The following is a 16,559-nucleotide window of genomic DNA, read 5'->3' on the forward strand; positions in this document are numbered from 1 at the left end:
TTTTATCACTATGTACCATTCTAAGTACTCAATTTAGATGGAATTTATAACATGAGCCTGAGAAAAGGTCATACAATGATAGACATGTAGCAGAAGCATTCCTCGCTTCCCAGAGACAGGGAAGATCAGACCGGATTGGTAGAAGGTATAGTTCAAAACAATGGATTCAAATTGAATTAAAAACATCCAGACATATTTAGGTAAAGAGTGATTTAAAAAAACCAAGACAGGGAGTGCCTAGAGTGAAGTGCCCCAGGTGAAATGCCTAGAGCAGAAGTTCTCAACCTGTGGGTCACGACCCCTTTGGGGCCCGAACGACCCTTTCTCAGAGTTTGCCTAGGACCATCGGAAAACACATATTTCTGATGGTCTTAGGAACCGAGACACAAATAATTTTATGGTTGGGGGTCACCACAACCTAAGGAACTGTATTAAAGGGTCGTAGCATTAGGAAGGTTGAGCACCACTGGCCTAGAGACACAAAATTTTAATAGCTGCAAACAGAGAGGTATGGAATCACCAAAGCTGTTATGAAGAACATCCAGAGGTACGGTTGCTTTGTACCAATACAACATCTACAGATGGAGTTTGGGGATATTCCAAGGAAAGAGTTGTAGAGCATCATGGCTGCGAATCTGGGGTATAGATAGGGAGGGAAGAAATTCAGGGCAAATTTTACTTCTTATTTGTCATATGGCTTGTGCTTCCCATATAGTAAAAAGAATTTATACAATGAATCTTAAACCAATTCCTTAAAACCACTGCACAATATTGCTCTGTCAGCAGCAATAAAAATAACAATATACCAAAACACATTACACAAACAACAGTGCCAGGCCATGATCTATAAAACAGGACAGAGAGAGATAAGTTTTACAGTTTCACATCTAGATTAATTATCCACATCAGTTTTGTTCATATGTTTAATAATTCCCAGACTTTGCTCTCAAGAACAAAGAGGGCATTCTCTTATGATGTGATTGACACATCTCACTGTGACATGCTTCTGAAGATGCCAGCCATAGATGCAGGCAAAACGTTAGGACCACAGCCACACAGTCCAGAAACCCCACAACAGTCAGCTGATTGACTGTTTGTCAGCTCCACAATTGCATTCTGGGGACTGGAGATTCCTTACTAGGGTTCAGAAGGCTATGCCATTCAGGAGCTGTATTCGCTCATCTCACCTCCGCCGTGAACTCACTAATGGTCATAGGCAAACCATGATTTCATCCTTCACATTTCATTGGCAATACTGGCATACCTTACCAAAGAACTTAAAGATTACAAAGAGGATGGAAGCCCTTTGAACGCTCAAAAGTGTTGTATAAGTTCTGAGTGTTCTTATTAAATAGCCAAGATTTCCTGATGGAAAAGTACTGACTACAATTAGGTGCTCTAATAAGAGTTTTGCTCTGGTTTGATGTCCTCACTGCCTAAGTACATACAGAAAAACACACACATACATCTACTCCATCCCTTTGTTAATGAGGAAAAGACTGATATTTTTGGCTTCAAGGCATGCAGAGTCTCCCCAGAGTACCAGGCAATGTCAGCTACAGCTTGAACAGCTGCAAGTAGAAATTTCTGACATAAGCAGATCAGAATATTAATCTCATGCAAATAGAGTTATTAACAGTTTCTCCTAATAACATCAGAAAGGACTAGGAGCCCTCGGGCAGCTCTGGAGTCATGAAATACTTGAGCGTAGCATGCTTCAAATGTTTATCTGCTGCATACACAAGGTTTAATGCATAGCAGAAGGCTGCCTCCTACATACACTTTAAAATGCCTACTGGCCTTTCTGGAGATACTCAGAAGTCCTCTAGAGGTGGTTTTACAACTGTGCTCAGATGGTGAGAAGAGATCTTCATAGGTGATCCTCAAGGAGATCATCAAGAACGCCAGACAATGTAAGACAGAATGTCAGCCACTGCTACTGCCATACTGCAAGATGCAGGAAAATATCTGACAATCATCTCATAAGGAATAGAGAAGTCTACTAAGCTCAGCCAGTGACCCACAGAAACTGATTGTATGCCCTATGAGATAAATCCTCTTCAGTGGGTAGGAGGGTCCACAGAATATGTTATAGCTTTCTTGATAATGACAGTGTTACCAAAAAGGAAATGTTTGAAATACATAGTTCTATGAACCCAACTTCCTATATAATCACTGTGCCCCATCTAGGACATTTTATGTACTCATGGATCACACCTAAGTTTCCCCTATGGGGCAAACATGACCACCCCTCAGTGATTTTTTCAGATTGAGGAAGTGCCACAGTTCCCATTTTAAGGAGAATCTGGACGCTCTAGGAAAATCTGGGCTCTCTAATCTGAATAACATTGAAAGTGATGCTGTTTCGGGGTGGATTCCCCCCCCCCCCCCCCAGCAGCATCACTTTCAATGTTGTTTAAACCAGGGAGCCCAGATTCTTCCTTTAAGGTGGATTTAAAAGGAGAATATGGGCTCTCTAGTTTAAATAACATTAAAAGTGATGCTGTTTCAGGGTGGATCCCCCCCCTTCAAAAATAGAATCACTTTCAATGTTGTTTAAACTAGGGAACCCTGGGTATGTTCAGATTTGTGTGTTGGGGCATTTTCTATAATGTAATGGCGACTTTGAGATCACCTGGTGCAAAAAACATTGTTTGGGCGTGGTGTGGGAGGGTGGCCGCCCATATGGGGGGGCCCGCAAAACTCAGATTTTGCCCCGGGCTCCATTTTCCTAGCTACGCCTCTGTTTTACAGCCACTTGTGTTCCTGAAAGCCTAAACACAGAGGGGACACACCACAGGTCACATGCTGTCTATGCTCATGCCCCCTCCCCCATAAAAGATCCTTCTCACTGCAGCTTAAAGCAGTGCAGTGGCCTCAGAAGACATCTGTCCTCCAAGCACACGCCTCATACTCATAAGTCTTACATACACACTTCAAAAGTTGCACCTATATCTAGGTGCTGTTGATAAGAAGAAACAGGAGAGACAGACATGCCTATCTTTGCTCAGGTTATTTCTAGAAAAATACAGCAGCTGAAGTATGGTTTAATTCTTGGGCTGAAACACAAAGGCACGCATGCTGGAAGAGCACCTAAGGACAGAGATGAGATCTCTGTTTAGTGAACTGCAAACATTTCCTACTTTGCTCACAGTGTTTTGAGAGATGTGATAGTTATTTCCTCTAATATTCTCAACTTAGTATCTCCAACCTGGCGACTCTGCGCTTCCAAGCCGATAAGAATTTCAATTATTTCATGCTAATTGTAATGCCAGATTCAGAACAAAAAAGAGAGAGGAGAGACTGGGGGTTTTAAGCTGCTTCCACATTAGCATCAAAATTGGCATAAATGCGAGTATCTTCTGTACAAAATAGGCAAGCGGAAATGAAAATGAATCCAAACAGCCACTATCATCACCTCAGGGGAAACGCTTCAGTTAAACCGAGGAGATTCTAGTCCCAACGACGACTCCTATAGACTTGTTGGTCTCATGCCAGACATGTTTTCATCCAACTTCTCTGACAAAGAAATGGAGTTGCTACCATTCCAGGGGGAGGGAGAAGAACAAGTAAGTTTGGTGCACTGGTTAGATAAGTCCACTAGGATCAGGTAGACCCAGATTCAAATCTCAACACTGCCCTTACATTTACTGAAATCCCTTAGGCCAGCCACTGACTCGCAGCTTAACCTATCTCACAAGGTTATTGAGAAGATGAGATGAGGAGGAACCATGTACACCATTTCGCATTCCTTAAAGGAGGTGTGAAACTCTAAAAATTACCAATAAATAAAAGGTGGTTCCCCTGGATCTGAGCTTTGAAAACCAGTGCTACAAATTAAGTAATTTGTACATTGTACATTAAGCTGTACATTGTTTTCAAGCATTTTTTTCTGACAGCCCCTTATATATTTTAAACTATTTAAATATTTCACTAAGAGCAACCACTGTCCAAGGTGCTGATGGGAAGAGCCATCAAGTCACAGCTGGCTGATGGCATCCCCATAAGGTTTTCGAGGCAAGAGGTTCGCCACTGCCTTCATCTACATAGTCACCCTAGACTTTCGTGGTTGTCTCCCATCTGTACTAACCAGGGCTGAGTCTGCTTAGTTTCTCAGATATGGCTCAACTGGACTAGCCTGGTCCAGGAAAAACATGAACTTGGGCGAGGCACAGCAATTATAGGAATGGGTTGAATTATTTGAGAAGTGGGTTGGGTTCCCGGTTCACACCCTCTGTCATCAACATGTCCTCCATGGCCATCATCAGCTTCCCCTCCCCCAGTTCCTTGTCTAGGGCCAGTAACATATTCACTACCACCGATTCAAGTACTTTCCCACACAAGGCCCAAGACCAAGGAAATAAGAATGGCTGAAAATGAAAGGGTGGAGGGAAACTAATTTTTTTTAAAGAAACAACTACTTTAAACTGAAGCCGTTTCGATCAAGCTACATCCAGTGCCTTGGGCTCAAAATCAAGATGTACAGTCAATTGACCCATAATCTGGGGAACCTTTTTAGTGTGAGAAGATATTAAGCTGAAGGGAGGAAATTGCACCAAGTTATTGTAATTTCTGCATACCAAATAGCTTCTGAACCCCAATTTTTAGACGTGTAAGGGTTCTGCCTTGCATTATTCACTGTTCCCTCCACTTGTGCCTCACCGGGAAAGGACATGAATAGGAGAACAAATTGCTGCAGATTCAAGGATAGGCAGACAAGTCAATTGTAGTATAATGTCTCACTGCTCCTCAACTATCCACCAAGAGTTAGCTCTACACTCTACAAAAAGTTTAATCTCGAAAAACCGCTAGTCCTTGGAAAAGTAATTGTGAAAGATGGGTCTCATTTCATTTCCAGAAACTGAAGCCCCATTTGGCAGCTTTCTGATTACTATTTTAAGTGCTGTAATATTGTGACGTGCAGTGTTTAACAATGCCTCCTGCCACAGAAATCTGATTATGTAACATGTCTTGCTGGCATAAGTGGCAAGTTGAGAGATACCCAAGAAAGGAAGCACCTGATTTTATGTCCTATACTGCCCCCAAGTGTACATCTTCAGCAGCAGTCAAGAACTCAGTGATGAAGAATTGTTTATAAAGAGATAAACTCATTCCTACTCCATTTCATTTCATCCATATTTACAAGGAGACATTATTATACCTCTCTCTACTGCATAACCCACACACGGAGCTTGATTAATACAGGTTGATAACCGAAGAAGCACAAGCAGCTGCATTTTTAAGTTAAGGCATATGCCTGAAAGTATAACGTATTTAAAACAGGACTGGCTTAAACAAAGCTGTTTATCTGACAGGTACATTACCCAGAAAGCTAAAATATGATAGAACTTCATATAACATTTATACTTGATAACAAACTCAAATGTGACACTGTGCAATCTGCACAACAGCCGCAGCATAAAACTTTATCTGTAAGGACTCGTCAGGTCTGACCACCACAAAATCCACTCCACCCAAATCCCTGCCAGTTGGTAAGGTTGGTGCAGGTTTCATCCACTCTTCCTTTCCACACAGAACCCCACTCAGTGGGGTGGCAGTGGTCATTCCCAGCACCAACAGAATGACGTGAACTATGACAATATTGTGGCACGAGAAGAAAAATTTAAGCCCTAAGCTTTGACGAGGCCCTAAATTCAGGATTCGGTGTCCCCACTCTCAACTAGAGCCAGAACAGTATAGTGCCGTGGTGGCGAATCTTTGGCCATGCTGGCAGGTGCTGATGGGAATTGTAGTCCATAACATCTGGAGTGCCAAAGGTTCACCACCACTGGTATAGCGGTTAACAGCAGGTGGACTCTAATCTGGAGAACCAGGTTTAATTCCCCACTTCTCCACCAAATTCATTTTCCCACCCCTACATTCCTGCTGGGTAACCTTCGACCAGTCACTGTTCATTCAGAACGTTCTGCCCCACCTACCTCACAAGGAGTCTGTTGCGGGAAAGAGAAAGGGAAAGACGTTTGTAAGCCCCTTTGAGTCACCTTACAGGAGAGAAAGGCAGGGTATGAATCCAAATTTTTCTTCTTCATTTAGGGATTGGAAGGCAGATGTTCCCCTTTCTTGTTGAAAACTACAAGAACACCTATATCTCTAGTTATTAGGACCTACAAAAATCCCCAGGACGAATATATTTTAATATACTTTCTCTTCTCAGTCTTAAAAATGTCCAGTGGAGTTCTTGCAGTCCTTCCTCCCTACAATTTCCAACCCTGCTTCCAGGGAAAGGATCTAGGACAGAAGTCTCCAGTAGATAACTGCTGGGCATCCCCAGGAATACTGGGACAAGATCTAGCCTGGACACAGGATGACCATTTCAGTTAGTAGTGTATCAGAAAACTGTTGCTTTGTGGATTTAAAATCACAGAAGGTGCCTGTGTTATTGCCTACTGACTTGGCCACCACTAATGACAGACAGATTTGAGATTGAAGCAGAATGTGAGTGCTGACAATGAGAACAAGTGCAGAGGTGGAGATCCTAGAATAATTTGCCTCTTCATAAGAACAAGCCTGCTGGATCAGACCAGAGTCCATCTAGTCCAGCACTCTGCTACTCGCAGTGGCCCACCAGGTGCCTTAGGGAGCTCACATGTAGGATGTGAAAGCAATGGCCTGCTGCTGCTGCTGCTGCTCCTGAGCACCTGGTCTGCTAAGGCATTTGCAATCTGAGATCAAGGAGGATCAAGATTGGTAGCCATAGATTGACTTCTCCTCCATAAATCTGTCCAAGCCCCTTTTAAAGCTATCCAGGTTAGTAACCATCACCACCTCCGGTGGCAGCATATTCCAAACACCAATCACACATTGCATGAAAAAATGTTTCCTTTTATTTGTCTTAATTCTTCCCCCCAGCATTTTCAATGTATGACCCCTGTTTCTAGTATTGTGAAAAAGAGAGAAAAATGTCTCTCTGTCAACATTTTCTACCCCATGCACAATTTTATAGACTTCAATCATATCCCCCCTCAGACGTCTCCTCTCCAAACTAAAGAGTCCCAAACGCTGCAGCCTCTCATAAGGAAGGTGCTCCAATCCCTCAATCATCCTCGTTGCCCTTCTGTACACTTTTTCTATCTCTTCAATATCCTTTTTGAGATGTGGTGACCAGAACTGAACACAGTACTCCAAGTGCAGTCGCACCACGGCTTTATATAAGGGCATGACAATCTTTGCAGTTTTATTATCAATTCACTTTCAATGTGATTTTTAAAATGCAAGGGCACTGTTAGGGGCTTAAGATAAGACCACTTGAACCACATAATCCTGGCATAGAAACAAGGCTGAAGGACGTCTTCACTAAATTGCCACTGGAGATCTGGATTAATGCTCAGTTTGCCCACATGTTGGTTCTTGCCATAAAATTAGGCCTGGGCTTTAAAGTGCTGTAGTCCAAATGCCAGCACGCAGATGTCAAGCCGAGACTTTTCACCTAGGCCATAGATACTTGCCATAATCTTCACTATATTCCCATTTGAAACTGGGCGCAGCATAACAAACCGGCGAATGAAAGATTCACATCATCATACCACAGTCTATTTCTAAACTGGTTGTCCGCAGGTAGAATAAGCACCCCTTGGTTAGAAAGGCACCAAATGAATAATTTCAGCCACGCTCACAGGAAGAAAGAAACTGCCAGAAACAGAAAAGATAACATATAACTTACCATGAAATATACCATTGTCTACCAAGAAATGCCTGCAGTACTGCAGACAGCTTTTCTTATCCAGGTTCCAGGAACTCATTGTTAGGAGACTTTCTTCTCAGCATCAAAGACAATTACCCTGCAAAATTAAGGAGGAGATAATGTTGGTAATGTGAAGGTAGTCATTAAGTAGAAAGGAAGAACTACTAAATGATATTATTTCCAATAAAGGGATTATTTTGTGCCCATTTTTCTACACACACAGGGTCTCATATTGCTTAAAATCCTTCAGCAGTTATTGCCCATGCATTAATCAACCCAGGGTCAAAAAATCAGCCCATCATTAAAGTATCAAGGGGCCATTTCTAATCGCTTCCCTCCAGAAAGGGAAGTGGCAGGAGTCACAGGGAAGACACACTCTGATCCATCAGTTTCAGTGTGTAGAGTGATCTAGCGCAGAGACCTCCAGAAGGTAGTTCATAAATTAATGGTAACTTATTGGTTGTGGCAGCATAGATCATGCAGCCGCTAGATACAGGGAAAGATAGTGAAAAGATTCACTTCACTGATTTTGTGTGTGTGTGTGTGTGCACGCGCACATTTAGCTGGTCCAAAGTGATTTTCTGGTTCACGTTTCTAGGATCGAACAAAACTTGGTAATATGTTGGGGGATGGGGTTAGCTTGGGATATTTTTGATTACTCAGAGGGGGTGGTTGAAAGTGAGCCAAATCACAGCCAACTTACAGTGCTTCAAGCCACAGCCAACTTACAGTGACCCTATAGGCAACAAACAGATGGTTTAAGATTCTGAGATCTTAAAGAATCATGGAAAGGTCCCTTTGTGGGTAGGGTGGAAATAGGATTCCTCACAGAACCATCAAGGGTACAAAAGCTATTTCCAATATCTGTCACACTCTAGGAAAGTGGTTCTCAACCTTTCTTCACTCACGTACCCTTGGCAACCCATTTTCCTAAAACTGTACCCTCGTATTAGCAAACCCATTATGTAATTTTTTGCGTACCTCCAAACATTCTGACGTGCACCCTTGGGGATATGTGTACCCGTTTGGGAACCACTATTCTAGGATAACCAAGAGGAATGACTCTAACACTGTGCTGAGGTTTTTCTGTTAACTAGTTTACCTAAAATGATTGTATCATAATAATAAAATTCACAGACACAAAGAGAAAGATCTATACGAAGTGGCAAATTCAAGAGCCAATAATGAATAAACTAAAGCTCCTTAAAAAACAATTAGCCATGCACAGAGCGTAGCAGTTTCTTCTACTGTGTGGCAATCAACTAAAAAACAATGCAAGCAATTGTAACTTATTTTCAGGGACTAGCATATAACTCATTAAATAAGCTGATCTCTAGATTTCTCTCCACAAGGCACTCTTTGTTCACATTGTTTTATTTGGTTTGCTTTCATAGACTTTTTCTTCACTAGAATAAGGCCTTGCAAAAACCCATTGCATTGTAAGCAGGAACTGTTAGGGAAGATTATCTTAAAAGCCCATCTGCAAAGTTATACATTTCAGGGGGTTCAGGTATCTATGGAAGAGAAAGTTTGTTAATAAAAGATTAAAAGAACAGCCTATCTTTCAAGAGGAAGTTTCTTAAAGAAAGACAAAGAAGAGCCACGCATTAATTCTTTAAGAAAAATCAAGAACAATCAGCAAGATTCACAAAGAAAGCTCTAATGCTTCAAATCGCATATTCTTTTTATTTATAATTTTCACCCTGGTTTTGATCCAGTCAACTTTTCCAATCTGACCCAATCTCTACTCACCTCCTTCCTACACCCATCATCCCACAAGGCTTTTGCCCATGCGAGCCCCAAGATCTCCAGTACAGCCTTCTTTGATGGTCAAAAAGGGAACCTCTACACCTTTTCCACCAGCTAAAATGCTGACTGGATCCAACCCTGGCTCATTAACAAAACCAAATAAGAAGTCTGAAGACATTTTTTAAACCTACACAGGAAATAATAAAGGGATACTACATTGATTTTTGAAGTGACTCCCATGGGAAGGAAGGTCAACTTCCTCCTCATCTCCATGTGATTGTTCCTCAGGGCTATTCACGGGCCACTCTGGAGAGCAGAAACCACTCACATTTCCACATATAACTGTTTTCTTATTCAGAGGACACCCCTTGTGGGGAGGGAGTGGGCATGCTAAAGGCTCATTTCCAAATGCATAATTTACATGATTAGGGTACAGAGGAAACAGTCCCAGTGAAATGACTAGTTAAAGTCAGCTTACTCACTGTGTAAAAACTATTTCTTTTTTTTCTTTTATTATATTTTTGCCCAGCCTCTTCTCCCTGGAGTTCAGGATAACACATGTGGCTCATCTCTTAACCTCCACTGTTTTATCTTCACACCAACCTCGTGAGATTGGTTAGGGTGAATGAGGGCAATTAGTCCAAGATTACAAACCATGCTTCGTTGACTGGGGACAGTTTCAACCTTGGGCTCCCTCATCATAGCCTAATACACTGATCACTGAATCACAGTGGGGCTGCATTCAGAAGTATGCCTGGTTTTAACTGCAGTTCATTGGACAAACTAGCCAGAGCAACAGATGATTAAATCCAGCCACTGTGCAGCTCAGAAAACCTGGCCTGCTGCCAGCAAGAGCAGATTACAGACTGCCGGTATTTGGCATTTTGTATTGTTGCCACTCTGTAGTGAGCCTGTGGCCTTGGTATTATCCATGCACATTAAAAAGGCTTACATCCTGATTTTTGTTTATTTCAGACATTTATACCCCACTGCCTTTCCTACTGGAATCCAAAATGGCTTACATTGGCTTCCCCACCTCCGTCTTTACAACCAGCAGCAGGGGAAGTAGATTAGGCTGAGAGAGACTGCCTGACCCAAGTTCTCCCCATTAACTCCAACAGCCCAGCAGGGATCTGAATCTCTAGTCTTCCAAATCCTAGTCTGATCACCAGCAATTTGGACCTTCACTGGTTTTACTGATTAACTTGTTATTAATAATTATGTAGTTACTATGAGACATAAAAATCTAACTAGAGCAAACAACCAGATGGATTTTTGTGATTAAACTGGGGGTGGGGTGTACCTAGCCTCTGCACCTTGTAGATATCTTTATGCAGACCCCAGATTCGAAAATGCCACCTGTAAGAAGTTATATCCAATTAACACATATTTTCAAGTGTCCTTTGATGCTTTTCCCCGATGCTCATTTGCACTCACAAATCCCCAACATGTTGTCTGCGGACGCGTTTCTTGGTACCCACTTCTTCTTTGAAAGCATGCTCCTCAGAGGAAACAGCAGTTCCATCTTTCATCCACTCCAATGGAGTAGAAGTTTCAGAAGAGCCCAGAAGGTATCATCTTTGGGTGTGAAGGGAGCATCTTTTTGGGACAAGCACAGGTGTCCCATCAGAGAGAAAAGTCACATTCAGTTATTGTTATCCCACAACAAGCTCAAACACAGACAAGCTAAAATTACTCCTCTGTTCGTTTTTACCCAAGGCAATCAAGCTTCATTCAATAACTTTCTTTATCAAGCTAGGTTAATATTAAGTGTAGATTAATACAACATCCAATCGAGCTACATCAGCTCTGTAAAACAGTTTCTGAGTACAAAATAGGTTTTGAACAGACCTGTATTCACTTAATCTAAGTACCATAATGTGATTACCAGATACCCATATGCAAGCATAATTTAACTTATCTGTCCTGCAACTTATCATGACCATTCTAATCCAAGGATCAAGATGAAACACAACCAGATTTACACTAGACACAATATCACAATCTCTTCAAGGAAATCAGTGATTAAATACTGGAGGCATCTGAACTCATCTAATCATCTTTTTTGCCATTCAGATGGGATAAGATGTCTGTTAACAGAATGCCACTGTCCCCGATCATTGTACATAGAAAAGGAAAAGACAAATCATACAAGATGCACAGCAGCCATAACATTTTTAGAACTGACATTTACCTATTAGCTCACCTTTTCCATAAAAACTACCCTCATGTCAAGAGTCTGCCATTTTTAGCTGTTATTGGTAACCAGTCAAAACTGGTACTTTCTGAAGATCTTGACACTGCCCTCAAGAAAAGAGCCCCACACTGAGCTCCATAAAGGTCTCCAAGTAAGTTCCAATACAATTGAAGAGGTGAGGGCCCCCTTCTTCCAAAATCCAGTTCCAAATTAGAAAGAAGGAGGTTCATCCCACTAGGCTTTGAGGTGTTCAATGCTTTTGTAAAGCCTTCATGACTGAATTCCTTCTGATCATGTCAAAAGATGTCTAGGGGAACATTCACTTTGCTTTACATTTCTATAAACTTTGATCAGATGTTAAAAATATATATACTAGCTAGTGATGGATAGTCATGGATCTGCACAACTGTGTAATCCCTTCCTTCCAATCTTCATATGCAAATAAAATCCTGCTTTCTTCCCATGTCCTGCTTTCTGTCCCATGTTGCACAGGTGGGGTGAGTGGTGACCAAAGACAGGGCTTTTGCAGCGGTGACCCCTTGCCATTGGAATTCCCATCTCTTGTGAGTTAACTTGCATCTGGTCTTGGCTAACAAGCAATTAGCCTTCTCATGAAGAAAGTGCATCACTATCATAGTCACACGATCCCTTCTGCTCCCAGGTCCAGGTGAGGGTGTGACGATCAGTCCCATCTCAGTTTTTTTCTGATATGGCCTGGATAATGGAGACAGAGATTTTCTGCCAGCTCTTCTGGGCTCCCAAGGTGGAGCAGAGACAACAGGAATAAAGTCAGGGAGGAAAAGGAAACAAGAATAACCCTTTACACTATCCTAAGTTACAACATGCCATCAATAATTTTCTTTTTCCATCATTAACTTTAACCTACAGGAACACCACCAGAGGTGTAGCATTCCATAATGAAGTTAATATCAGCACTGATAGCCCCTCAGAAGACCCAGCTCAATTCTATTATGGAATCTGCTAATGCCCAATTTATGCCCATACAGAGCCACTGTGGAGTTATGGTACAGTCATACCTCGTTTTTTGTCGGTGATTCGTTCGGAAACACCCAACAAAAATTGAAATCGGCGAAAATCAAGATACACTGTGCAGGCGCAACGCAAATGGCACACTGAAATTACTCAAAAGTCGCCTAAGATTTTGTAGGCACGCCGACAAAATCCGAGGCAACCGACGATAACCAAGGCAATAAACGGCCGGTGAAGATCGACGATAACCGAAACCGATGAATTCCGAAGTCATCAAAAACCGAGGTATGACTGTACATATGAGTGATCCCCAGTGAGGTGGCTTTGGGTTCTATGATGCCCGTTAAGGGTCCATACTTTGCTTTAACAAAGCATCTCTTCCCCAAAGCAAGGAGCCAGGACTGGCTTTCTTTCACTTCATTGTAATGGAACCCAAACCTGCATAGCCCCAAACTTGTCAAAACTCAGAAGCTAAGCAGGGTCAGCCCTGATTAATGTTTGGATGGGAGACCACCAAGAAAGTCCAAGGCTGCTGTGCAGAGAAAGGCAAGGGCAAACCACCTCTGAACCTCTCTTGCCTTGAAAACCCTATGGGCTTGCCATATGTCAGCTGTGACTTGACAGCAAAAATAAAATCAGTAGACAGTGCGTCAGGAGAACCCAGGAGGCAGGGAACATACATTCAATTAATAGCTGTCCCCACTGTAAGAAGGCTTTTGGTTTGCAACTTAGCCAGCATGCTGTGATTGGCCCAGCACCCCATGATAGCTTTCTCTGATTGCCCCCCATGGCAACCATTTTGTGAAGGTGCCCAAGTCACATTCTTTAGTCTCAGAAAGCGCCCACAGATTCAACAATATTGGTACTGATGCATAGGTAAGTCAGGCAGCTTGAAAGCAACAAACAGAGTAATTAATAAATCACAGGTGTCAAACTCATTGCCCTCCAGATGTTATGGAATACTGTTCCCATCAGCCCCTGCTGGCATGATGCTGGCAGGGAATGATGGGAACTGTAGTCCATAACATCTGGAGGGCTGTGAGTTTGACATCTATGAATTAATTAGTTTTAGGTTTGGGCCTTCATAAATATAAAGCATACAATATGACATCATGTCATTTAGCACCTTCAGTTTGTCGAAAAACATGGAAGCTTTTCAGTCACACATATTTGTACTTTCAGACCAACAGAACAAAAGGTACTGTTTCATTCCCTGAGAACCAATATGCCATTAAACAACTACTAAAGCTATTATGTGTGATGGAAAAGGTATGTATTAAACCTGCTGCATTTGACAGACTCATTAGCCCACTGAACTGTGTGGGGACCATCCATTTTTTGAAATGCTTGGCTGCAATACATTATCTCAAATATGCTGTAAGCACAGACTGGAGGGATGAAGGTAGGAATAATACTCCCCATCTCATCTGTTCATCAAGGGTCAGAGAGTTCAACTGAATTAAAATAAGAGGTTTGCGGAATGAGGAGATAACCCATCTTGTCTTCCTTGAATTCTCCCACCCCCACCTTTTGTTTCAATTCTACCAGTCAAATCTACTGCCTGCCCAGCAGGGAATCCCATTGATTGGCACAGATGGTTGTTTACAATTCCTTTCTCCTCCACAGCCACTGTTTAAAGCCCAAGCCTGTATAGCCAAACTCACAATAACAAACACAAAACAGAACACAGCATACACTTCATTTGGAATGGTTCACTTTGGGCCAGTAGTTTTCAAAAGGCTTCGCAGAAGTAGAGACTGATAGTCCCAAAGTAAGTAAACGAACAGAAACATTGCAGAGATCAAACAGTTTATTCCCACATCAGACCTGAGAACTAAACAAGAGACTTCTTTGCAATGACCAAATATGACATGTTATCAATGCACATCCTGAAATATGTGAAATAATATGCCAATGTTTATTGATAATCGATTTAAGATGTCTCATGTAGGCATTATGTTAAAAACAACTTGATCAGTATCAGAAGCATGTATTTGCACTGATGAAGAAAAGGTGAAAATGTAGTTTAGTGCGCAATATCTTTTTGCTCTTGTGCTGCTTCTCACTGCTTTCACCTATCCAGCTGTCTTTGGTTTTGCTGCACTGTGCAGACTTTCACTAATTGATTACACCTGCGCTACGGTTCTACAATAGCACTTTATATTATACGCGAGTGGCACTCCAGATGTTCATGGACTACTATTCCCATTCAGCCCCTGCCAATTGGCCATGCCGGTAGGGGCTGATGGGAAATGTAGTCCATGAACATCTGGAGTGCCATAGGTTCGCCAGCATGGCGCTAGTGCTTGTAACCGTGAGTACTACAAGATATTCTTTGACCTCGCCTATTTGCTCAGCTTTGTTATACACTTCGCTCAAGCCACGGGCTGTGCTCATATAAAACTTAAGAACCTGCAGCAAAATAAGAAAGTGTCCTGTTTGGTCGGATATACTGGACATCAACTACAACACTACCTTATAGGGTTGTCACTTTGTAATATATTTATTTATATTATAGCACATTAGGTTATGTAATTTGCACTGCTTATAATGAAATATATTCATGACACTTGATAATATTTGCCTTGCAAGATATTTATATACAGCCTTTTTGATGTTGACTCTTGTTCCTTGCTGTTTTCCCGCTGTATATATTCTATTTGATTTTCCACATGTTATCAATGCATACAAAAAAGTTTAGTATCACACAAAGCCTGATACTGGTCACTAGTTTTATCAGACACCAACAGTTTGCTGTTCTGTCTCTATAGTGAAATCTCTACATACCTAAATAGCTTGCTACAGTGACCACCAATTAAAATTTAACAAAAAGAGTGACAATAATCGATGCAGGGTCCTGATTCCATCCCAATATGTTCTTTGAAGGTCTGTTACCTTCACAGCTTATATTGTTAATCATAATACATATTTGCTGCACACAACACAGCCTAAAACCTTATGATAGCTTTGCCCAAGTCTTAACAAAATCCCTCCATCATGACAAGTGACAACTGTTTACACAGATACACAAGAAACACAAATCTTAAAAAGCAATTCACCTCACAGTAATTGAGTTAAGTTATAATGTTTTAGGGTTGAAATCGATGCCATTTTGTTCAGAATGATGTCAGCCACTTCACCTAAAAGCCTCACCCAAGTCAAAAGTCTTGAAAGGCCCACCATGAGTGACTGCACCAATTGCAGTTAACTGCCCATTTAGTGAAAGCAGACACTGGTGCATAAGGAAAAAGATAGGAATCAAAACGAGCATAGGAAACCCCCCTGGGAAATTTGCTAATTGGAGACTAGGTAGATAATTAACATACACAACAGCCCAACAACATGGGCTTGCAAGACAATAGAAGTCAGGGCACTATGTTTTTCAGAAAGGACAGAAACATTCATTCACAGTTCCCAGGCAGCACAATACTTAAATGGCAATAAAAGTGTAATAAAACACACAGAAAAAATTAAACATCACCGGCAAAGACAACATCTGAAAAATAAAGGACCCTTGCATCATTTTCAAACAAAAAAACCCATTTCTCCATCAATAAAGGAAAACATTGCTGAAGTCACAAAATATTTATTGTGTTAACCATTCCTCTTTAAGAACACTCAAGAGAGAAAAAGGATCCAAACTACGTCTAAAGAATCAGTTGTTGTTTGTTCAGATAACTTCTTAGGAACTGGCCATTTTGATTAAAGAGATTGAGACTGGGAAGGACAGCCATAAAGGAGATAGAAAAGATTCTTAAGTGTAAGAATATGTCATGGAAAGCCAAAATAATTCATGTCATTACTATGCATGAATTTGAAAGCTGGACAATGAAGAAAGCTGGCAGGAAGAAAGTAGATTCTTTTGGAATGTGGTGTTAAAAAAGAGAATTACAGATACCGTGGACCATAAAAAAAAATACC

At 41.5% G+C, this 16,559-nt stretch overlaps 1 protein-coding gene across 3 annotated transcripts in view; it reads right to left on the reverse strand.

Moving 5' to 3' along the window:
• The window catches only part of PLCH1 (phospholipase C eta 1), a 151,342-nt gene that overhangs the window by 119,212 nt on the left and 15,571 nt on the right, over window positions 1-16,559 (reverse strand). For all 3 annotated transcript variants that reach the window (XM_048505206.1, XM_048505201.1, XM_048505198.1), the window contains exon 2: window positions 7,682-7,799. In XM_048505206.1, coding sequence (XP_048361163.1) covers window positions 7,682-7,760 — 79 coding nt within the window. In that variant the 5' untranslated portion in view covers window positions 7,761-7,799. The remainder of the gene's footprint in view (window positions 1-7,681; window positions 7,800-16,559) is intronic.

The sequence above is a fragment of the Sphaerodactylus townsendi genome, linkage group LG08 (assembly GCF_021028975.2).
Source record: "Sphaerodactylus townsendi isolate TG3544 linkage group LG08, MPM_Stown_v2.3, whole genome shotgun sequence".
Lineage (NCBI taxonomy): Eukaryota > Metazoa > Chordata > Lepidosauria > Squamata > Sphaerodactylidae > Sphaerodactylus > Sphaerodactylus townsendi.